The sequence below is a fragment of the Pseudomyrmex gracilis genome, unplaced genomic scaffold, assembly GCF_002006095.1.
Source record: "Pseudomyrmex gracilis isolate BER0280 unplaced genomic scaffold, ASM200609v1 scaffold_44, whole genome shotgun sequence".
NCBI classification, from domain to species: domain Eukaryota; kingdom Metazoa; phylum Arthropoda; class Insecta; order Hymenoptera; family Formicidae; genus Pseudomyrmex; species Pseudomyrmex gracilis.
The window spans coordinates 779,022-800,270 of NW_018020628.1; the positions used below are offsets into that span (position 1 = coordinate 779,022).

General features: G+C 39.8%; 1 protein-coding gene across 2 annotated transcripts in view; it reads left to right on the forward strand.

The window, feature by feature from the left end:
- The window catches only part of LOC109853146 (serine-rich adhesin for platelets-like), a 35,170-nt gene that overhangs the window by 9,020 nt on the left and 4,901 nt on the right, over window positions 1–21,249 (forward strand). For both annotated transcript variants that reach the window (XM_020424970.1, XM_020424971.1), the window contains exons 4-9: window positions 2,336–2,423; window positions 2,603–2,940; window positions 3,042–3,260; window positions 6,593–6,632; window positions 13,316–13,449; window positions 18,572–18,620. In XM_020424970.1, coding sequence (XP_020280559.1) covers window positions 2,336–2,423; window positions 2,603–2,940; window positions 3,042–3,260; window positions 6,593–6,632; window positions 13,316–13,449; window positions 18,572–18,620 — 868 coding nt within the window. The remainder of the gene's footprint in view (window positions 1–2,335; window positions 2,424–2,602; window positions 2,941–3,041; window positions 3,261–6,592; window positions 6,633–13,315; window positions 13,450–18,571; window positions 18,621–21,249) is intronic.

Below are 21,249 nucleotides of genomic sequence, written 5' to 3' on the forward strand. Positions count from 1 at the left end.
GCAATGATTTTGAGTTATATATATATATATTTTTTTTTTTTTTATATTTAACTCGCGTCGCCGATGCAAAAACTACAGAGATCTGCTTATCATCTGTTGTTAATTTTGTATCGTACAAACTTGGGCGTTGTATCGCACGTTTTGCACCGTGTCGATGACTAAAGTATCGTCGCAAAGTGATTTCTCGGCAAAACTACCGATAAAAAAGTTTTAACAATTTGAAGCGAAAAAAGTTCACGTATACACTCGAAAAAGTTTTACACGTAAGAAAGAAAGCCAATGTTACGATAAAATTGGACGACGAAAACAAACATTGGCACAGGTAGATGAAAGGGTGTTATCTCGACATGGCGGGTGATAACGTCGTTATGACAATTGAATTCAAGAAGTACAATCGTTATCGAAGTGTCATCGCCAGTAATCGAATAGACGCGAACAATTCCGTCGCAGATAGTTATAATCCACACTGCTTGTTAAGTTTTTATTGTGCACACGTGTTGGTCTTCGTGTCACGAACGAAGCTGCTCCGTGAGTTCGGATTGTATCAATAAATTGGTGGTTTTTTTTTTTTATATATTTATGTGTGAGATCCGTGCGTGTTAATCAATGTGTAAGTGTGTGACGGGTGTTCGCGCACAATTAGTTTGTCTAATTATTGCTATTGAAGCGTTTATTGCGACATTCTCTACTACACATAGAAATAAAATGATCTCGTGACACTTCATCGCGCCGGATTGTTACGAAAGAGTGAGGATGGAAAGGGAATTTAACAATCTGGTTACATCCGATCCCGAAATTTTACTTCAGTAAGAAAAAGAAAGCGCAAGAGAGAGAGAGAGAGAGAGAAAGAAAGAGAAAGAAGTTCGAACGTACTTTTAGAAATTGCGAAAGATTATCTGAATTACTGCGGTCTCGGAGACGCGATAAAAAAAAAAAAAAAAAGAAAACGATATTACCGAAGTATTACTGAAATGAGCGATGACCACTGTCCTCGAAGAAAAAAATCGTTATCAATAACAAGTGGTGAAAAGATAGTGACGACGATATACCGGCTATATTCAACCGTAAGAATGCTCGTTCTCATAGTGATATGAATATCTGAGAAACGCCGTTCTTCTTTCGAACCACGAGAAAAGATGTCGGCGTCTCTTGGGAGAGTACGAAAGTACTCCCTGGTACCGTATCTAGATCGTTGCCCGGAGTATCACGGAACTTACAAGGTATCTTTTTTTTTTTTTTTCGTTTCGCAATTAATTAACGGCTTATCGATGATGATAACGAGCAGTTTTTTTGTTGCGAAGTAAAAAAATGCCGAATGTTGACTGTAGCTTGCGAACGAATGTTGTGAACACATTCGAACTGTGTGCGATTTATATAATTTATTGATAAACACCACTTTTGTTTAATCGAGCTGAATAATCGAGCAACGTTTAGATCCCGTTTGCAAATGCGGAAATAGTTTAAGGATTACGAACAAAGTGGAACGATCTCGCTTTTTGTTGGATATTTTCCAATTAGAATCTTCTGTTGGAAGAATTCCAAAACTTTATTCATTGTATTACGTAATAGAAGTGTGATCGGGCACGATTATGTGCGGGTGTATATATATGTATATATATATATATTTTTTTTTTTTTTTTTAATCAATACAAAATTGCGAGAAGGAATAGTTCGCATTGCAATTGCCGAGCTTCGAGAATCTTACGTAAATAGAAGATTGTCCGTAAATGTAATCTTGCTATCAGCCGGATTAAACAATGATATCTAATCACTGTCTTTGCGTTATCCTTGTCTCACTGTGTATAGTTTATAATTTGCAGTTCTTTTTTCTTTAAGAACTTTTTTTTTTTTTTAGGTGAAAATTATTCAAAGTAAAACATATGTTTGGATGTATTTGAAATAATTTGTAATAATTATAAGAATTTATATATGTTATATAGAATTAATATTTATATTAATATTTATATATTTGTATAATTTATATACATAGACTCGAAATATAGACCGAATGCAAACGATGTCAACGATGAATGTCGCGTCTTCGCGACGACTGATGTAGGTAGATACGATACGACGATCGACGTCGAAAACGCCAATCGTCGCGATGCAACGCGACAAAGTACGATCGACAAAAAATAAATTAAGTGAAACTGTTGCAAAACAAAAAGAAATGAACCAACGACGCATTTCAACGTCGTACGTGAAGCGTAGGAGTTGCGTTTCGAAGCGTCGCGAGCTCTTTACCTCTCAACATTCGGTCTAGTTTTATATGTCTATGTTTATATATTGACGATAATCACATGGTTTTGAACGAAAGTGCTGTCTTTCTTTCAAGGAACTTGGTTCGCAACCTCTTCCAACAATCGTGACTGAGGACGCGGATAATTCCAGTCATGTCTCTCAAGGTCACAGGCCACGAGCAGGTAAGTTGATAATCAGAAGTTGCTTATGTAGTTATGTTTTTCTCCTCTTCCAAGAACACAATAACCATATTTTTAAAAAGAAATTATTATTTAATTGTTATTACAGTAAATTAAATAATACGCGATATATTTATTCACAAAACATTTATTTATTTAAATCATTTTTATTGGACTTACAGACACATGGGGATCACATTCTAAGACAATTAGAAAACCGTCTTACGGAAGTGCACCCAGTTCTGGAAAATCAACGCCTCTTCCACAACCAACGGAAGCGTCCAGCTCGTCGAGTTCCGGCAAGGGTGGTCGGAAGACTTCCGGGACTCGGTCCGGTTCCAACAGTCGTAGTAATAGTCGCAGTAACAGCGCGGAACGTAGAAGAAGCGGTGGTGCTACAGATGACACCGCTAGTCCTACGAGAAAGCCGGCGCTTTTCGACGCTTTCAGACCGAGAAGCAAATCGGACGCCAGCAAGAGAAAACCCAGTATTATAGCTAATATGAAAAGTGCTGTTCAGGTGATTATATATATGTACATATATATAAATGTAATATACATACATATGTATGCGTTTCATTGTATGTGTGTATTATATACGTATCGTGTCGTTGTGTTTAGCATTCCTTGCACAGAGGATCGCACGGAAGCTCTTCAGTGGATGTACATACGGAGAAGGAGCATTATAGAGATAACCAAAGAGAACAAAAAGAAAACAAAGAGCAAACTGGTCGACCCCGGGCTGGATCCGAGAGTAGCAGAAATCCTGTGAGCAAAGTCATGGATCTCATCAGGCACAGGAGCCATAGTGCCTTGAGTGCGGAAGACAAGCGGAAAGCGGTGAGTAATTTTATATTGATGTGTTTATCGATAGCGCGTGTAATCGTATTCACGACTATTTAACATATCGACGACGCCAAAAAAGAAAAGGATCTAAAACTGTAGATATGCACAGATATGATGTGGTAATGTGGAAAGTTGAGAAATCTGCCTTGGTGACAGTTACGTAGATAGGTCTTTCTTATCATCACTACACGCGCATAGATCGTAGGCAAGAGCGTTTCCTACTATCTCATCTTTCAATTCTTAAATCAATTTTGAGTATACGATAACACGATATACATGATAAATATTGTGTTTTCCCTTTTAATTATCTCATTAAGCGCATAAGTTGTAATATGTCACAATTTGATAAAAGAAAAAACAAAACTCATCAAAAAGTGCATAGTCAGTGCAAGGAAGTTGTGTTTTCGATCATCGATAAGAGCAAAGATACAATCAACAGAGATATAACAAAAGCGTACGTTGTTGTTTTTATTATGTTATTAAAACGTTTCTATTTTCTCTCGAGCGTGTGTTATTGCATTATTTAGAAATTTTGGCAACTTTAACACTTAAAAAAGTATTTTTTTTGTTTTGTTTTGTTTTTTGCTAGTAGTTGAATAGAAAAATGCGAGAGCGCGTTAAATATTTTTATTCTAAAATCACGCTTTTAACGTAAACTGTTTTATTTATTGCATATATACTTGACCAAAATAACTGTTGGAGACGACACTTGAGAATGAGGAACAATTGAGTTTTAGTGAAGAATGAGCGATGAACAGCGGAGATAGGCTCGCGATGTTTGTACAGTTCGCGGATAGTAGGTGCTTCGGTCGTGTTTTGTGTTTGCAAAAGAATATGAGTACAGTCGAGCGCGAGCATTGCTAGTGGAAGGTAGCGGGAGTTCGCGCGTATATGTACGTGTCGAGTGGAAAAAAAAAAAACGCGACAACCACATTTCCTAAGTCTTGATAACTCACGGCGTACAAAAAAGTGATCTTGTTGTTTACGCGATAGTGCGTGGTAGCGATCGGTTTGTAAATCAAAAGTTCTGGCTATTAATTAAAATAATTAAATATTGACACGTGATAGAGCGTGTTAACGCGATCAGTTTGCAAATCGAAAAAAGATCTGGCTATTAGTTAAAATAATTAAATATTGATTGAGACTAATTAAACATTGATTGAGAAATATCTTTCAATTGAACTAATTGCAATGAAAAAGAAATTCGTCTGAAAAAGCAAGAGAGACTTCTTTCAAGGAAAGAGTTGAAAAAGCAGAACAGCTTGTTCAAAGAACAGTCCAGCGTTTTATACATTTGTATTAAAGTTATTTGCAAATGTATGCGTAACTTGACACTTCAAGACGATCGAAATTATAAACAGGTTTTTTTAACTACTAATAATATATTGAGGTTGAAGTTCAGAAAAACTAAATGTCACATTATTCATGTGCTAAAATAAGTTTTAAAAAATTTCGAACTATGCGTGAGATATCTGAAAGATATACGATTTGTGTATATATGCGCGCATCTCAACTTAAATGAGAGATTTGGATTTTCTTATTGTTAAGTTATATAGCGTCTTGACGTCTTGTCTTGATGTCAAGTCGGGTTACCAACAATACAAAATTTGCAATGGAAAAATCTCGAGCTGTTTACAACAGAGTTTTAAAATCGCGATAAGCTTTCGCATTGCCAACTATCTCAAACAAATTCTACAAGTAGAAATTTTCTTGGTTTTGTTTCGGCGCAGTGTTGTTAAAGGTTTTTGATTTGATATATTGCAAAATGTATCGAGAAGGCTGAGACTTCGAGGTTATACATATATAAATTTTATAAATTATCATCTCTTTGCGCAATCTGCTTATGAATTTTAAAATAGTTTTTATAGTTTTAAAACGCACACTACGCTACGAAAACTGAACGTCATATTTATTTTTACGCACTTTGTCGGAGTTATTTTTATTTAAAATTTATTAACAAATCTAAAATTAAATATTTTATAATTAAAAAGTAATTTTTTATTTTTAAAATTGATATAATTATACATAAATTATTTCATAACAAGAACTATTTATAATCATTTTATCGATTTTATTCGACATTTTATCGTTCTTACACGAATCTAATTAATTACCATGACTCGTATAATCGAACTAAAACCAAATAAAATAATCAGTTTCGTGGAAATAATATGTATACGTCGCGCTAATTATTTAGAAATAAATGTAAATAACAATCTTATAAAGATAAAAGAAAAGACAGAGAAGTTGCTTACGTTTGTTGATTTGCAAGCTGAGAAATAACCTAACGATAATTCATACAACGTGTGCTGCACCTGTGGCATATGGGCCACATGGTATTAATAAAACAGTTTTTCTTTTTTTTTTTTATTGCAGACACACAAACTTGTCTACGTTTATGTGTCGAGGCCATAAAATTTATTAGTAATTAATAATTAATTATCAAGTAATTAATTATTAAGTAATTTATTATTAAATAATTATTATTTACATTCGCGATAGATTCGAGAGCGTAAGAAATAAAAAATTCGTAAAGAGATTTGATCATTAAAATACTTCACACAAATTACAAATATGTATTTTGTAAAACGCGCGTGTTTGTAATTAGAAAATTATTTTTTAACGTGTCTCTCTCGTTGTTTTAATCAAAAATGTGTGACGATACAAGATACAAAAACACATAAACTTTCATCATTTGGTTAGGCGATCGATGACAATTTAAAAACAAAAGTGATAAGCGGAAGATTTCGAAATGTCGTCGTATTTTCGATGGATGAAGAGCGGAAAGAAAGACGATTGTTTCGGCGCGAAGCCTAGAAGTCGATCCTTGGACGCCAAGAGTCTCGAAGCGTCGGGTGTTCGGCTGATTCTACAAAACGTACATACACATCTATTTTTCTTTAACACAATTGTTATTAGTGATGATATAATTGTTCTCCGTAGTTTCGTTGAAATCGCAACGCCAACAAAGAATGTTTACTTAACACGTGAAGTCGCTAATATCCGCATAAATAACGTCTTTCACGGGAAATTATGTAATCAATCGTTACACCAAAAATATTAAAAAAACTATAAAGCAGTTTTTTTACAAAACGAAATCTCACGACACATCTTTTGAGAATTTTTTCATGGTGTAATAACTTTCCCTAAACAATGTGAATTTTTTTTTTCAATAAAAATATTTTCTTCTCGCGTAGAGACGCGTCACAAGATTGACAATTATTATTAAGACTTGAATAATAAAAGTTGAGAAAAATCGAAAGTTTCTTCATTCGATATCAAATGAAATGTTTTTCACATGAGTTTTGTTTGGGTTTTTGTTACAGAGAGCGGCGGTGCAGCATCAAACACAAGCGTCGTCTCAGAGTAAGTAATGTTAATTATGTAACGTATGCACATTAGTGTTTGGTTTCTTTACTGTGAAGAAAACCATACATTGAGATAAGCGACAAATACTACATCGAGACGTTGATAGTAGATAAATGCAGAGAAATAATCTTTGTTCTTGTTTTCATTCGGGGACAGAATGAGAGGTGATAAAAAATATATCACGTTTTAAATAAAATTAGTTACTTGTATTTTTTCTATCACAGTAGAGAGATTTACATAAAAGGAACAAAACGCATTTTTGGAAGATTTTGTTTTTTCTTATTTGAGTGTGTATATATAATATATGTTCATGTATGCACGTGTGTGCGTGTGTATGCGTGTGTGTGCGCGCAGCTCGATCTCAGACAAATGCTGCCATCCGTTCATTGCGGGAATCAGTTCGTTCTCTCTGTATATATTCTTGTTTGTTTTCCATGTCGTCGGTAGTGAAGTGTATTGCCCGTTGAGCGGCAATCTCTCGCTCGATGATCTTGCTATGAGATGCGTCGTCTCTATCGCCAGATGGCGTTTCAAATCATTCGGATCTTCACACAGTGTGCGATCCGTCGGTCCGGATGGCGCGGTTCGACGCGATGCGGAGTTAGTGCACGTTTCAACGCTGACAACGACGATCAATGCCCGCGAGACTCGAAATCGCTCGGCGTTCGCCGGTTTCCCACGATACATCATCACCAGCTCGCGCATCTTCGAATTGAAACAATCGAGAGAGGAGAGAGATATATATATATATATTCCGACATCTTTCGTCGCCGCGCGTTTTTTGTCATACCCCTTTTGTATAGTACCACCACGCTCTTACATGGGAGAGCATAAGCTGTGTATCAACAAAACCACCGATGGAAGAAAAACAATATTTGCGTACTATTCATTAAACCGCGCACATCGCTATTTGATGTCACGCGCTCGGTATTAAAGTTAAGTGTGCGTGTGTATGTGTGTGTGCGTGTGTGTGTGTGTGTGTCAGGTAGTGAGAGTGTTCTCTTCGTGTACGTGAAGGACGGCAGTGCCGCATTTTCGATGAATCGCTTCGTCGAATAAATTGCGCGAGACGCGACTGGATGCACTGGAGGTTTGTAAAGACGCAGAGATTTCCTTGATTCTTGAAGAATCTCGCACGTTACGAGAGGAGAGGATTGAAAGTAAGTCTCTGTCGCGTGTTGTGTTTACGTTGAAGCGAAGGAGACGCGACGAGTTGCGACGCGACGTGAGTTTCGCACGGTCTCGTGCTTTCCGCATCGTGAGCGATTATCGTTGCCGTGTCAGGCGCGTTATCGCCTCAAACAAGAGAAGCGTAAAGTCCATTCGCGCGCTCGAAAAAAAAAAAAAAAGTAAAACCGCGATTGGCAGAGCGCGGGGGCGGGAGAAAAGTGCGTGCACGCCTCGGCGAAATTTCCATTTGTTCGACCGACTCTATTTTTCCCTTCCGTTTGTTTTTGTTTCTCAATTATTATGTAACCCGAATTAGATCACGCACGCACGTTCGCAGCGGCGGTAGTGTTTATATATCGGTCATTTAGAAGCGGAGAGCTTCCTCTCCTCGTTACAACGAAACTACGTAGTTCCCTCCCGGGTGGTGTAATTGAGCCTGTTGTTTTTTTTTTTTTTTTTTCTTTTTTAGTCCGCACTGTACAAATGTATCCCGCGCGCTGAATTGGCTTCTCTCAACTTAACGAATCGCAATTCAAAGTTCTTGTTTGTTTGAGGGAGATTTCGAGCTGATTTTTCAGTCGATTCGGTCGCGGCGGTTCGACAACAAAAGAAATTACCTCTCTCGTAGTATTTTTGTTTTTGTTTTTGTTTTTTTTTTTGTTTTTTTTGTTTTTTTGAGTTGTTTGTTAAGTATACACAAAAAAAGTACCGTGATCGTGATGATTCTCTCGACGGCGCGGTGTGATACGGAGGTCCCTCGAGGACTTTCGCTGACCTTGACAAAACCGGTTTTGAAACGCGTCGATTGTTTCGCATTTGGTAACCGGAAACGCGTGTATCGCATAAGCGACGAGAAGCCCTAAAAATCTCAAAGAGAGCAACAAAATCGAATATCGAACAGCTTGCTTCGAAAACACGTTTCTGTGTGACGTGTGTTTATAGCTCTTACACAGAAAATCAGCACCGAAGATCGCTTGTTCTGCAATTTTTTTTTTCTTTTTTTCCGCGAATTATTTCGGTCGTGCCGTTCGGTATAGGCGAACAACAAATCTCGCAACATCTTTGTTGCGCGACACATTTTTTTACAAACCGTCGAGATAAAAATCGCAAGTTTTAAAATTCACAAAGTGAAAGGACACGCACGCACAAAGACGCGCGTATAAAAGACTTTTGAAAAGAATCGAACGGGGTAAATATGACCGCGAGAGAAACGTCGTAGTTTTTAAATATATATAATAGATACACGCTTCGCGCCGTCGTGCGAAAGAAATATTTAACGTGTCTCTCTGAGCGCTCCGAATATATACCCGAGGACCGAGTTAATTTGTAATATCATTAGTGTCGGGAAAATTACAAAAATGACGCTTTATGGATGGTTGCTAACGTTTGCGCTCATATATTATTCCTCGCTATGTTTTTAGAAAAAATCGACGTGTAACGTCGTGTAACAAGATAAACCGGATATAACATCAACCGGCGCGCGTAATCTGTTTTTGCGCGTGTAATCTTTTTTTTTTTTTTTTTGTCTACAAGCTCGATAATTACTCGCAGCTCAAATAAAGTTCGCGATTGCGAACTTTTTCTCTTGCATTTTTGTTTTAGTTCTTATTGCGACGCGTCGCTTTGAACCCGATTTATCATCGGGTGTCCCGTCTTGCTGTGCCGATGCGCAGATCCGAGAGAGAGGAGGTACCAATCTCTTAGTGAGTGAGTTCGTCTTTTGACAACGGAGGGCCGGCCTCCGGATCGATACGACCCAGTTCCTCACCCTCGACCCCAAAAATCTACGTTTCAGCGACTATATTGTAGAAATCGGTATATGAATGCGACGAAGTGCAATACCGTCTCTCGAAAGAGGATTACTCGGATTTAAATAGAGTATTTAAAATTGTTCTTTTTTTTTTTCTCTCTCTCTTTCTCTCTTCGCTGTCGTCTGTGTTGGATGATCGTTTTACGCGCTACAAATTTGAGAAAGCTCTTGGAAAAAAAAAAAAGTTACAGTCGCAGTAACAGCAGTCGAATTGGGGAGAGCGGTGAAGAGTTGTCCTCGGTTGTTTAATAATGACCGGCATTTTGTGCTTCCGCTAATCATGCGCGAAGTGTCGTGTAATAAACGCTTCCTTCTGAATCTTAATTTCCTTCTCTGCACGTATACGTACGTGTGCGCGCGGGGAAGAGGGGAATCGCGCATTTTTCACGCTCGGAGAGGGAACGCGTACGTGATTTTATTTATTTCTCTCTGTTTTGCGAGATAAATAACATCCGCTTTAATTTGATTAGGTATCTACTTGTTTGTTGGAGTTTGCCAAAATTTAATTGGATTTCGACATCGGATTTATTCTCGGTTCGTTCGTTCGTTCGTTTTGAATCTTCGCTTTGCCGCATAAACACGCGCGCTTGTTGGTTTCTCGCTTCGTTCATCAATTTTGCGACGACGACACACACATCGTCCTCTCATCCGAAGGATGTTACGAAAAAGTCAAATTCCGAGATTCGCTCGTGCCGATAACACATTTCTCCTTTCCCCGTTCCGCGCGACAGATGAAACGCGGCCGACTGACGATTGAACAGCCGCCAGTCCGCGGCGTCGCTTTTCGCGTTTTATCGATGAAAAATAGTCGGCAAGTTTGTGTTACGTTCTTGGCAGATACCGAGCGACGTCTATGATCAACGCGGAATTGTGTGACGGCCGCTTCCGTGACGCGAGCGGAGTTATTGTTACTTTTGACGACGTGTTTATTGTTGCTTCGAACGAACACGTATCGTGAAATGTACGGTATAAGCCACCTTTTGTCTCATCATCATCACGGCGCCGACAATGGCGACACCAGAAGCTCCATCTCCTCCTCCTCCGTCGTGTCGCCTGACATTCGGAATCAGGACGTGAAGTTTCTGCAGGAGCTGTTGAATCATAAACCCGCCGACGGCAAACTATGTCTGAACGAGCGACAAGTTTCGCGCGGCTCGGTCAGTTCTGCGTCTTCTCACGGATCCAACACGTCAAATAATCATCCTCATCATCATCCACCGCATCCTCCGCATCATCATCATCATCATCATCACCATCAGACCGTGTATCACACGATCCATGGCAACAGCCATCATCACCATCATCCTCTCCATCACTATCGTCCGCGTACGTCGAGCACGCACAGCGGCAAGGCGTCACCGACTTCGCCCAGCCCGACCAACGAGCACGAGAAACAGCAGCACCATCATCACCACAGCAGCATACAAGAGATGATACGTCACTTCGGTCGAAGACTGGGACACATTAGACGGCAAAGCGAGAGCCACGAGAGCCCGAAGAAACGCGAGGAGGATTTCAGAAACAGAAGTCAGAGCCTGGACGGCACTAGACCACCCGCCAGTCCGCAGGATACTGATTGCGAGACCACCTATAGAATCTACGAAAGCATACTTAGGCAAGGTAACGTGCGCGAACGGCGTGTGATCTCCGTCGGCTTCGATTGAATATAATCTCCGATTAAAACGTTTCTCCACGGCAATGTGTGTTTATTTTCTCTCCACGTATAATACGCGGAAGCAAATAAAATAAAAATGTGCCGCATTTAAATACACATAGAAATTGATTGCGCACATATATGTCACCGTAAAAAGTGCGTTAAATATACAGATGTTATTTGCAAGTCTGGTTTTTTTTTTTAACAAAAAAAAAAGCGAACGTTAAACGGTAAAAAAAAAACTGATTTTCAATTTTTTCAACGACAACGAGTTTTCAACGAAACAGGTTTAATTCCATCGCGGCGAACGCTTAGAAAAACACAGAAACAAAAACAAAAGTTGATTTGCGATCGTCTCTCCCTCCCTCCTTCTCTCTCTCTCTCTTTCTTTCTCGCGAGACGACGTACCGTTTCAATTTTCCGGCTGCGTCTGTGTGTTGCGCAATAAGTTTTTGCGATTTCTCACGCGCGCGTCGCGAAACTGGCCGCTCAATATTATTCCACATCTGCTAATACATATACATGTAAACATCTCATTTTCGCCTTCGCCTGTCTGTTGTACGCACGAAAGTGTTGCGACATGCGCGATGAAACCAAACCGGGTGCCGCGTTGGGTAACGCACATGGTGTATATTTTTCTCTATCTATACTGTGTTTCGCTAAACTTTTAGTAGCTTTTCCCAAATCTCGAGAAACGAGATTCTATTTCTAAATCGGTCGCGAATTTGTTTCTCTCTTCGCGTTAAAGCTCTCCCGAACTCTCTCTCTCTCTCTTACTACCCAAGCTTCAATGCTTGTTATTGATACATAGAAGCTCGCCTTGACCTGACCGCGTGCAAATATTACGGCGCTCGTTTCGAACGCGCGATGAGTGTGTGACTCATTATCCTTTTATGCACAGTGCGCATAAAAATAAAAAAAAAAAAAAAAAAAAAAAAACTAAAATTATCGTCACAAAGTTTTATCAACGAAAGAGTACGCAGTAACGTAAAATGCGATAAAACAAATAAGAGCGCTGAATCAGAAGTTTTCATCGACCAGAGAGAGTTTTCGCTGACAAGCAGAGTTAATTAATATTTTTAATATGTGTTTTTTTTTTACAAACAACGCTTTCCTTTTCCGTTTTGTTTATCTCTTACAGACCGAGAGAAAGTGCTGAGAGAATCGATTGACCAGTCAATTGATTTTCGAATGATAGTGTTGTTTAATTCCGAGCGTGAGTATACACACACACACGCACACACGTCGTGTGTAACTCGCAAGTGTCTAACATTCGTCGTCGTCATTCCGTTCTCCCGAACACCGGGAGAGTAACATCACCGGTCGTCGTGAAACAAACACCACCGATAAAGCGGAATATCGCTCGAGTGTCTCGCGCTGAGGAAGCGGATTTAATCGTAGAAACGTGAGCAAACGGCCTTCGTCGGGAGAAAAACAAAATTCCAAGACCGACCGAATCGACGTCGAAGTGTACGACGTCTTGCGACCCGGGCAGGTCTGATTTCAAGTCTCGCTTCTACACAAAAAAAAAAAAAATAAAAAGTATACGTACGTAGCTTTCTACTGAAAGCAAATCTACCGAACTATGTGTGTGTGTGTGTGTGTGGGAGCGAACGGGCACTGTGTTGGTTTCGACAAATATAATCTCGACAGAGAGACGTTCGAGAAAAGAGTCCAACTCCGCATTGCTCTGGTTGATTAAACCTGCGACGACAACGGGGCGCTTTTAGTTTTACACAGAAGTCTCGTCGGAGTGTTGTCCCGATAAATATTTATTACATAACGCGCGCGTGGTTCTACGTTCTACAAAATAGAAATGTCGTAGATAAGAGTATGAAAAATGTTGTGTTTGCGTTTATAAATTGTGCGCGCGTTATTATAAGACTGCGTGTAGAGAGAACGCGAGACACCGAGACAATTAAGAAATAATTGTCATAGATGTATAGTCAGTTATAATTCGTCGACGTAAAACTAGTCTCTCTCGTGCGAGACGAAGAGAAGAAAAAAACTATTTTTTTTTTGTAATTCTCACTTTTGTTTTTTTAGGTGCACACAGAAGAAGTTCCTTGGATCCTACAGCGCGGAGATTGTCCCTCGGAACACCTTCAATACCTCACAGAGCATCTGATGCTTGTCTAGATCCAGTTCATGCTGCCATACTCTTCAGGGACGCACGTGGGGTAAGGTTTTTATTCGAAGGATACACGATTCCTTCTTTGTGTACATATAAAAATATTTCTACAATTGTAAAACTGCGCGTGTGTGTGAAACACTTACACAACAACATTAACAACTTTTTCGGACGATTATATTGTAATCAAAGATCTTGTACGTGCGTGCGCGTGCTTCGTAAAAAAAAAAAAAAAAAAAAAACTAAGGAAAAGTTCCAAGTTTTTAATCAATTTTAAAGCTGAGAACATAGAACGACCAAGCAGGTTAAATTAAATCAATAGCAGCTAAATTAATTCGATTTTCAATTTTACGTGTAATGCGGTTAAAATCTTGGATTTATCGAGGTCGATTATAAAGAAATTCTCTTTAACAACCTAAGTGTGTTACTTTATCGCGAGTTGATAAAGTCGCGCGCTACTGTGTGAGGCACAATGCTCGCTCGATTGGTTCCAGCAGTGGCACACGCGTGTTGAACTTCGCTAAACCGATGTTTCAACCAGATTTTTCAGACTTTTTTTTCTTGATAACTAATCTTTGTTATCTGGATGATATTTTAAATTTCTATTACGTCGCATTGCGAATTTCTAGTTAAATGTTTGTTTTTTTTTTTTTTAGAAAAAGTTTCTCTTGGCAATTGACATATCAATGTGAAGTTTTTTTCCAAGTATAATTTCTAATTTGTGAAAGTGTTGTCTAAGTTATCTACTTGTTTCTAAAAGCGGTCGTTAAATAATATTCAATGTTTTTTTTTTTTTCGTATTTTCTGCACTTATTTTTATCTCTCTGGCAACGCGTCAAATATATATTCAAGTGCTTATCAACGTGCTTATCTTATGTGTAGTAATTGAGCGATTCGACAACGAAGGTTCTCCCACTTTAAAAAGAGGCTTGCCCTCATTCCTGAATATCATCGAAATCGGTGTTTTTTGCTATAAATAAATACTCGAACTCGAGCACAAAGAGAGACGTACAGTGGCGAGATGATTCAATAATTTATAAATCTCAAATTAAAGGGCGTTTTTTTCTTTTTTTTTTTTTATCACCGAGTTTACGCGTAGCACCAAGTTCAGTTACACGAGAAGATGACACAAAAATGTCATGTTCGATGAAGCGCCCTGGTGTGTGCTCGATGATGAGCGCGCGTACAAGCGATGCGCCGTAAATTACGCACGCACAACGTGTTGCTGCGAAGCTCCACGGAGTCGTCGTGCGCCAGTCTGGATGGTGGTGATCCAGTTGAGCACGAGCGACCGGCTGGTGCCGACCCCGAGGAAGCCGAGAGAAGTAGAATCGCGTCTCTCCGTGTCGCGTCGCACTCGTGTCCTGTCGTTCCTTACGCGATGACGTATTTTTCGATGGTGATCTCGGTGGTGGTGTCCTGTGTTGTATCGACCGGTTGGCTCATGCCGCGTAACATCGACGCAACAACCTAGAGAGCACCAGAGAAGAGAATGTTGATGAAGAATGTTGTGGGGTTATTTCGCGCGAACGTGTCTGAAGAGAATTAACACACAGTGGCATCGGGTTTTTTTTTTTTGGTTTTTTGGAGGGGTTTTTTTTTATTTTTTTATTTTTTTTATAGAAAAGCGTCACGCGTCGTTTATACATCGACCGCGTTTCTGTGATCAATCCGTGTCGCTCGGGCGAGCATGAACAGAAATTTTCTCGGACACATCGGTTTGACAGTTTTGCGAACGTTTTTCGAAAACGTGTTTGAGGTTTCGCGCTTGATTAGGAATTATAGGAACGTTCAATAACGATAGAACACATGAATGCGATTCGGGTCATTGCTGCTGAGGTTTTGCGATTATGTCTGGTGTAAGAATGAAACACACACACACACAGAGATTTTACTAAAAATACACACAACACCGCACAACGTATCCAGCAACGACAGAAACACTTGTTGCTGGCTATAAACATGCGTGCGCTAGGCTTCTCATCGTCGCGAAAAAGAGCGAGAGATTGGGGAATAAGAGATTTTGTTTTTTTTCAGACCGACCTTGACCCGCGACCCCTTTACTCACAGTTACGTCCAATCAAGTTTGACTACGCAAACAAGATGTTAAATAATCATCAAGATGTTGATTAGAATGATTGTTTCTTTTTCTTTCTGTTTTTTTCTTTACGTAAGACCGTCAATATATCATCTTGTTTTGATTGAGCAAAAAACCTCGAAGAAAGAGATTTTTTTTTTTTTTTTTATCGCGTCATCTCGCGCAAACGCGGCGGATAAGTAAATTTTATAATTGAAACGATGCACACAAATTGAAAATTGTAAATATTTAACAAAAATTCTCATTTATCGCGCGAAATGACGTACGTACGTAAAGCACGCACTTGATATTCAAACGCTTCTTACGCTTTCGCGTGCCGAATGCTAATGTTCAAGAGCTGTTCGTAAACAATCGCGCTGCTCGGAACTTATATTTAGATTACTGTTGCCCGAGATAAACGCGCACAAAATTCCGTAAACATTGCTATATAACATATCCCGTGCTCGTTTCCCTCCCGATTTCTCGAGTTAACGACGCGCTTCGGAGTCTCAAATGTTTGCACCTCGAAGTGCACACACACACACACACACACACAAATATATAGAAAGTTCATTACGTCAGCGTGTCGTGTATTAACAAAAGCTAAAGCCCATCATTTGATTCTACGCGTACGGAATATTTGATCAATGTTTTGCATAATGTGTTCTTTAACGTACGGTTTTTTTTTTTTTTTATCGCAGTTTTCGTTGTGTCAAAAAAATAATTCTCGAACATGTTGCGCAACAACCAAATTTATTTTGTGAAAAAAAAAAAAAAATAACGTTGCGATAAATTAATATCATTGCTAATCCGATATGTTTTTCTTTTTATACTCGTTTAGTAGGCGTTTCATTTAAAAACAGGCTCGTTCAAAGGCCATCGAGTTTCAGATCCCGGCTTGTTTCTAGGCGTCGATTAAAAGTCTTGTTTTTCCATTCGCTTTTTTTTCACAACGCTTTGCTAACAAATTGTCAAATACACTTTTTTTTGTTTTATTTTTTTTTATCCCCGATACGGCGGATCCCTCTGTGTGCGGCGCGTATTGTCGCGAAAACTTTGTTGCGTCAACGTATTGTTGTGTTTTTTCCGCAAAAGTTTTTTTTTTTTTTTACGTATCGCAACGACAACAGTCGCATTATAGGAGTTATCTCTGCGCGCGTTGAAATCGCGAGTGAAAGCGCGCGCAGTGTTTAATAAACAAATCGATTTCGATTGAAGTTGCGAAGCGAGCGAACGATAAAAAAGAACCGACGAGGATCGCTTAAACATGACGTCACTCTTGCCAAAAATCTAAAATTATTGTCGGTAGGAAATACGACGCAACAAAATACACGTGCCCACGGGAAAACATTGACGATCGCGCGTTGAAACTTCATCGGCGCGATTTCGCCGATTCGAGATTTTTGCCATCTGGTTTTTCTCTCTGTTTTTATTTTTATTTTTTTTTGCCTAAGTGCAACTTCGTCAGACGAAGTGAAACATCCGTACCGCGTGAACACACGGTTCGCGCGGAGAGAGAAAAGGCGTCTCCTGACTCTGCGTTCATTTGGTACACTTGTTGTTACACGCGCGTTGTCGCGTTATCTTTCTCTCTCTCTCTCTCTCTCTCTCTGGATGAATCTAATATCAGTCCGGGGATCGAATGTGACGAAGTCGCGGTGGTAAAATGAGAGCTGTGGAAAAAAAAGTCGACTGTTGTTTTTCTTGCAGATTGTGCGGCAAGAAAGAGCGGTTCTCTTAAATCATATCGACGCGCCGTCTGGTTTTTTTTTCTTCTCTTTAACGATGGGGGAGATATGGGAATTGCAATCACGAGAGTGATCACGGGAAAATTCAAGATATGTTGTCGGAAATTTATATTTTATTATTATCATTATCGTCGTCGTCGTCGTCGTCACATCGTCGATAATCCCTTGCTCGAAAGCGTTTATTGCGCATCGCGCAAGAACAAGGTGACTATTTATTGAGTGACCGCATCGATATTACGCGCGAAGTCGTCTTGGAAGAACCGCGCGAAAATTTTTAATTCGCAAACCGGTGTGGCAAAAAGTGTGTTGAACGATGTGTTAACACTTGTGACGTGGTTGCTCATCGTGAACAATGTAAACATCATTCTCCACGAAGTTGCGAACTATTCCATTCCGGGATAGCTGCGTCGTCGTCGAGTCGGAGTTTCGGAGATTGCGCGTGTATTCCGGATGAAGATCCGTTGCGGTCGAGAAAAATAACAAGAGATACGATAAAAAGTACATACGTCGCGATAATAAATTTTAGTTTTACGCGCAACGCGAGTTGACGACACGTTTTATCGAGCGCACGCGTTATTATGTAAAAATCTTTAAAAAGTGAAAGAGAGAGAGAGAGAACGAATGAACGAACGGACGTCTCGCTTAAAATAGCTACGTTATTGGCTTTTAATCGATACGAGATGTTATTCCGACGTCAAACGAGCGAACCGACCGGAAGTATCGCCAGGAACTCGGATGTGGCGCAAACTGCAAGTTCCGGCGTTCTAACAAACTGGTACACGAAGATTAAGAGACGACACACGTTCAGCCCGAGGTCTTTGCTGAAGCGAACTTTGGTATAGTTTTTTTTTCCCATACGTACGCACGCACGCACGCACACACGCAATTTCTAATTCCCACGTCTCCTGTGATTGATGCGCTTGTTGATCGTGAAAAACTGTGAAGTGAAAGAACACGCGGTGCGTGTCTCGCGGAATATTCAATATTCAGACTTTTTAACGCTCGCTGTACGAGCGTTCTTCGGCCAAAGCGAACTCGGAAGTTATTTTCGAACCGTGGAATTGGTTTTTTTTTTTTTTTATGTTTTTACTCTCTAATTAGACTCGTTAAAGAAATAATTAAAATATTTTTCATTAAGGAGAAACTCTTGTGCTGCGAGTCGATAAAATGACCCTTAATTCGCGCTCGGAGAGTGAACAAAAATAAACAACAACGTTGTGTACACACACACGTGTATCGATTTTTAAGAACAAAGAGAGAAGGTGTTCTTTAAAGTAAAAAAACAGACCGACTAAGTCTAAACGGACTAAACGAAGCGGATGCTAATTTCTTTCTCTGTTTTGCAGCTGCCGGTGGTGGATCCTTTCCTGGAGAAAGTCTCGCTGTCCGATCTCGGTGAGTTCTGAAACCCGATAATTTTCTCAGGTTTTTCTCGCTCGTTGTATCGGATCGTCTTCCGGAAATTCACGAGATTTATACGTTGTCCTTTGTTTTGTTTCGTTTTCTTTTTTTTTTTTTTTTTTTTATCTCTTTATGCGCGATTTCTCGTGCGTGTGTGTCAAGTGGGAGAAAATTTCTTCACGATGAGATCTTTTTCATTCGAAACACATCACCGATTCGATGTTTCATCGATACAACATTTGGACAACGTTACTCAAGAGGAAAACAAACATCGGGCTTGATTTTCACACGGAGTGTACTTGCGTGTTTGCGTTTCGATATCACGGAACGATATCCGCGTCCCACGTGTTTGGTTGAGAGTTCTACACAGCGTCCCGCTTGAAAATCGCGGCACCGGGTTCCTCCTAGCCCCGTGGAAAGTGTATAGCGATCGATGAGCTCCCGGGAGGCCAGCTGGCGTTACGAGAGCGAGAGGGAGAGAGGAGGTTATTCGCGATACAGTGTCTTGCTTCAGTTCAGTGCGCTCGCACTAGCACGTTCTGCGTCACATTGGCACGATTTTATCCGGGTCTAGGTCATGGGTCGGATTTTTATATTTATAAAAACGAGGATTAGGTAAAGAAAATCGATTGATCGGAAATAAAAGTTTTTTTTTTTTTTGAATAAATCAATCACACGTTGTCGGCGTTAGAGCGAAATCTCGTGCGGATAAATGGGGGACTTGAGGGAACGACGTGCGTGGCGTCACAAGTTGCTGAGATGAAAAATGAGACACGTGGTTTGTGAAGGTGAAGGTGCGGAATCGGGGTTTTTAGATTTCCGTTTTTTTTTTATTTTTATTTTTTTTTTATTCGCGATTATTGAAAACAAACGATCTCTCCCGTTGAAAAAAAAAAAAGCTCTGAGGAAATGTCCGAAGGAAGATGTGGAACTTGGCGCGTCTTTTGGCAAAGAACGCGCCAGCTTCGAATTCGGTTTATTCTTGGCACGCGCCGCCGGTTGATGATGACAGCGAGAAGAAGAGAAAACCGAGACGAGAGATAGAAGGAAATGGAGAGATAGGTGCCGAATGAAACGTTGACGAGATGGACCCCGAGACGACTAGAGACCAGTCGTTGCGTTCACCAGCGACGAAGCTGACGATTCTCGAGAGATCTCGTGAAAGGCGCACAACAAAGTAAATCATATGACAAGGAGAGATTCCAGTGATAAAAAAAAAAAAAAATAAAAAATTTCAGTGACGAAGAAAAGAGTTGCATGAGAAATTTAATTTAATGAATTCTAAAATCATGCTCTCGTTTGTAATGATGCAAGAAGATCGCGAGGCTCGTAAAGTAATGATTAATTTAAACGGCGCATATTCGTTTGTTTAAAGCGCACACAAAGCGCCGTCGTCAAAAAACAAAACAAAACAAAAAACAAAATTGAGAATTATCTAAGGAGCAATAATAACACACACGGCGCGGCGATTACAAATTACTGTGTTGTAAAAGCTGCGGTTTTATATATCGCTCGAGAGAGGCGATATTTAACGATGTGTTAAATAATGCTGACCTTGCACTACTACTCGAATTCCGAAAGTGTTCGTGCCGCTTTAAAGCAGGTTGCGGCCGCTTGGTGGAGTCAGGACGACGATCCTGTGTATTCCAAGGATCTCATCAAGGAGTTTGAGGTGGAAAATCCACCGCTCGAGGACGAGCTCGCTTGGATTCTCTCCAAAGGTATCGCGACCTAGCGATAATTGCACGACTATCCAGTTTGTCAACAACGTGTCTTAGAAAATTTTTAATCAACGTTTGTAATTCATGTTTGTTTTAATTTTTTTTTTTTTTTTTTTTTTTTTATCTCACGGATATACGGGCGCCGTTGAATTTCAACGTATAACGTGTGTAAATGAAAAAAAAAAAAAGACGCGAAATAAAAACGACACAACAAACCGAACAAACGTTGTTTCAGACGTGTAATATACATAAAACGTATACAATGTTGTTTTTTTTTTTTTTTTTTATTTACGCGCGCATGCGATTATCAATATTGATCTTTCCGGGTCAATTAAAAAACACACACATGAACATGTGTGCGTTGGATTTGTTTGCAAGGAAAAAATTTTTCATTTTTATTACGCGTGTTATGTTTATTCACGGAATTTTACGGAAATTGTGCGAAATAATAAAATGTGTGTTCTCTCCAGAGAGAGAGAGAGAAAGCTAGCGTTTTATATTCGACAAACGCGCAATTTTTTCGCGGTGCGTCGAATGCGCTCGTCGTTATCGCGTGCAACTTGAACGTGCGCAATGAACGCCGAACGGTTAATGCATTCCCTTCAACACACAACAGACAGACATGTTACATACGTACGCGGTGTATGTGCATTTATTACACGCGCGCAGGTTCATGTATTACTTTTAGCTCGCTCCGCTCGCCGCCAGTTGTGTCCTACGTTCTCTTTCGCCTCCAGCCAGTCGCATCGTAGTTGTCGTGGTTGTGCGAGATTCTTGGATCTCGACATCTGTTTCGAAAGTCAGCGTTGTACGACGAGTATACACTTCTCATAAAAGTGCATAGTACGCAGTGTAAATGTGAAATCTGCCGTGTTTTTAGCGCACACAGTTTTATTTGCCAT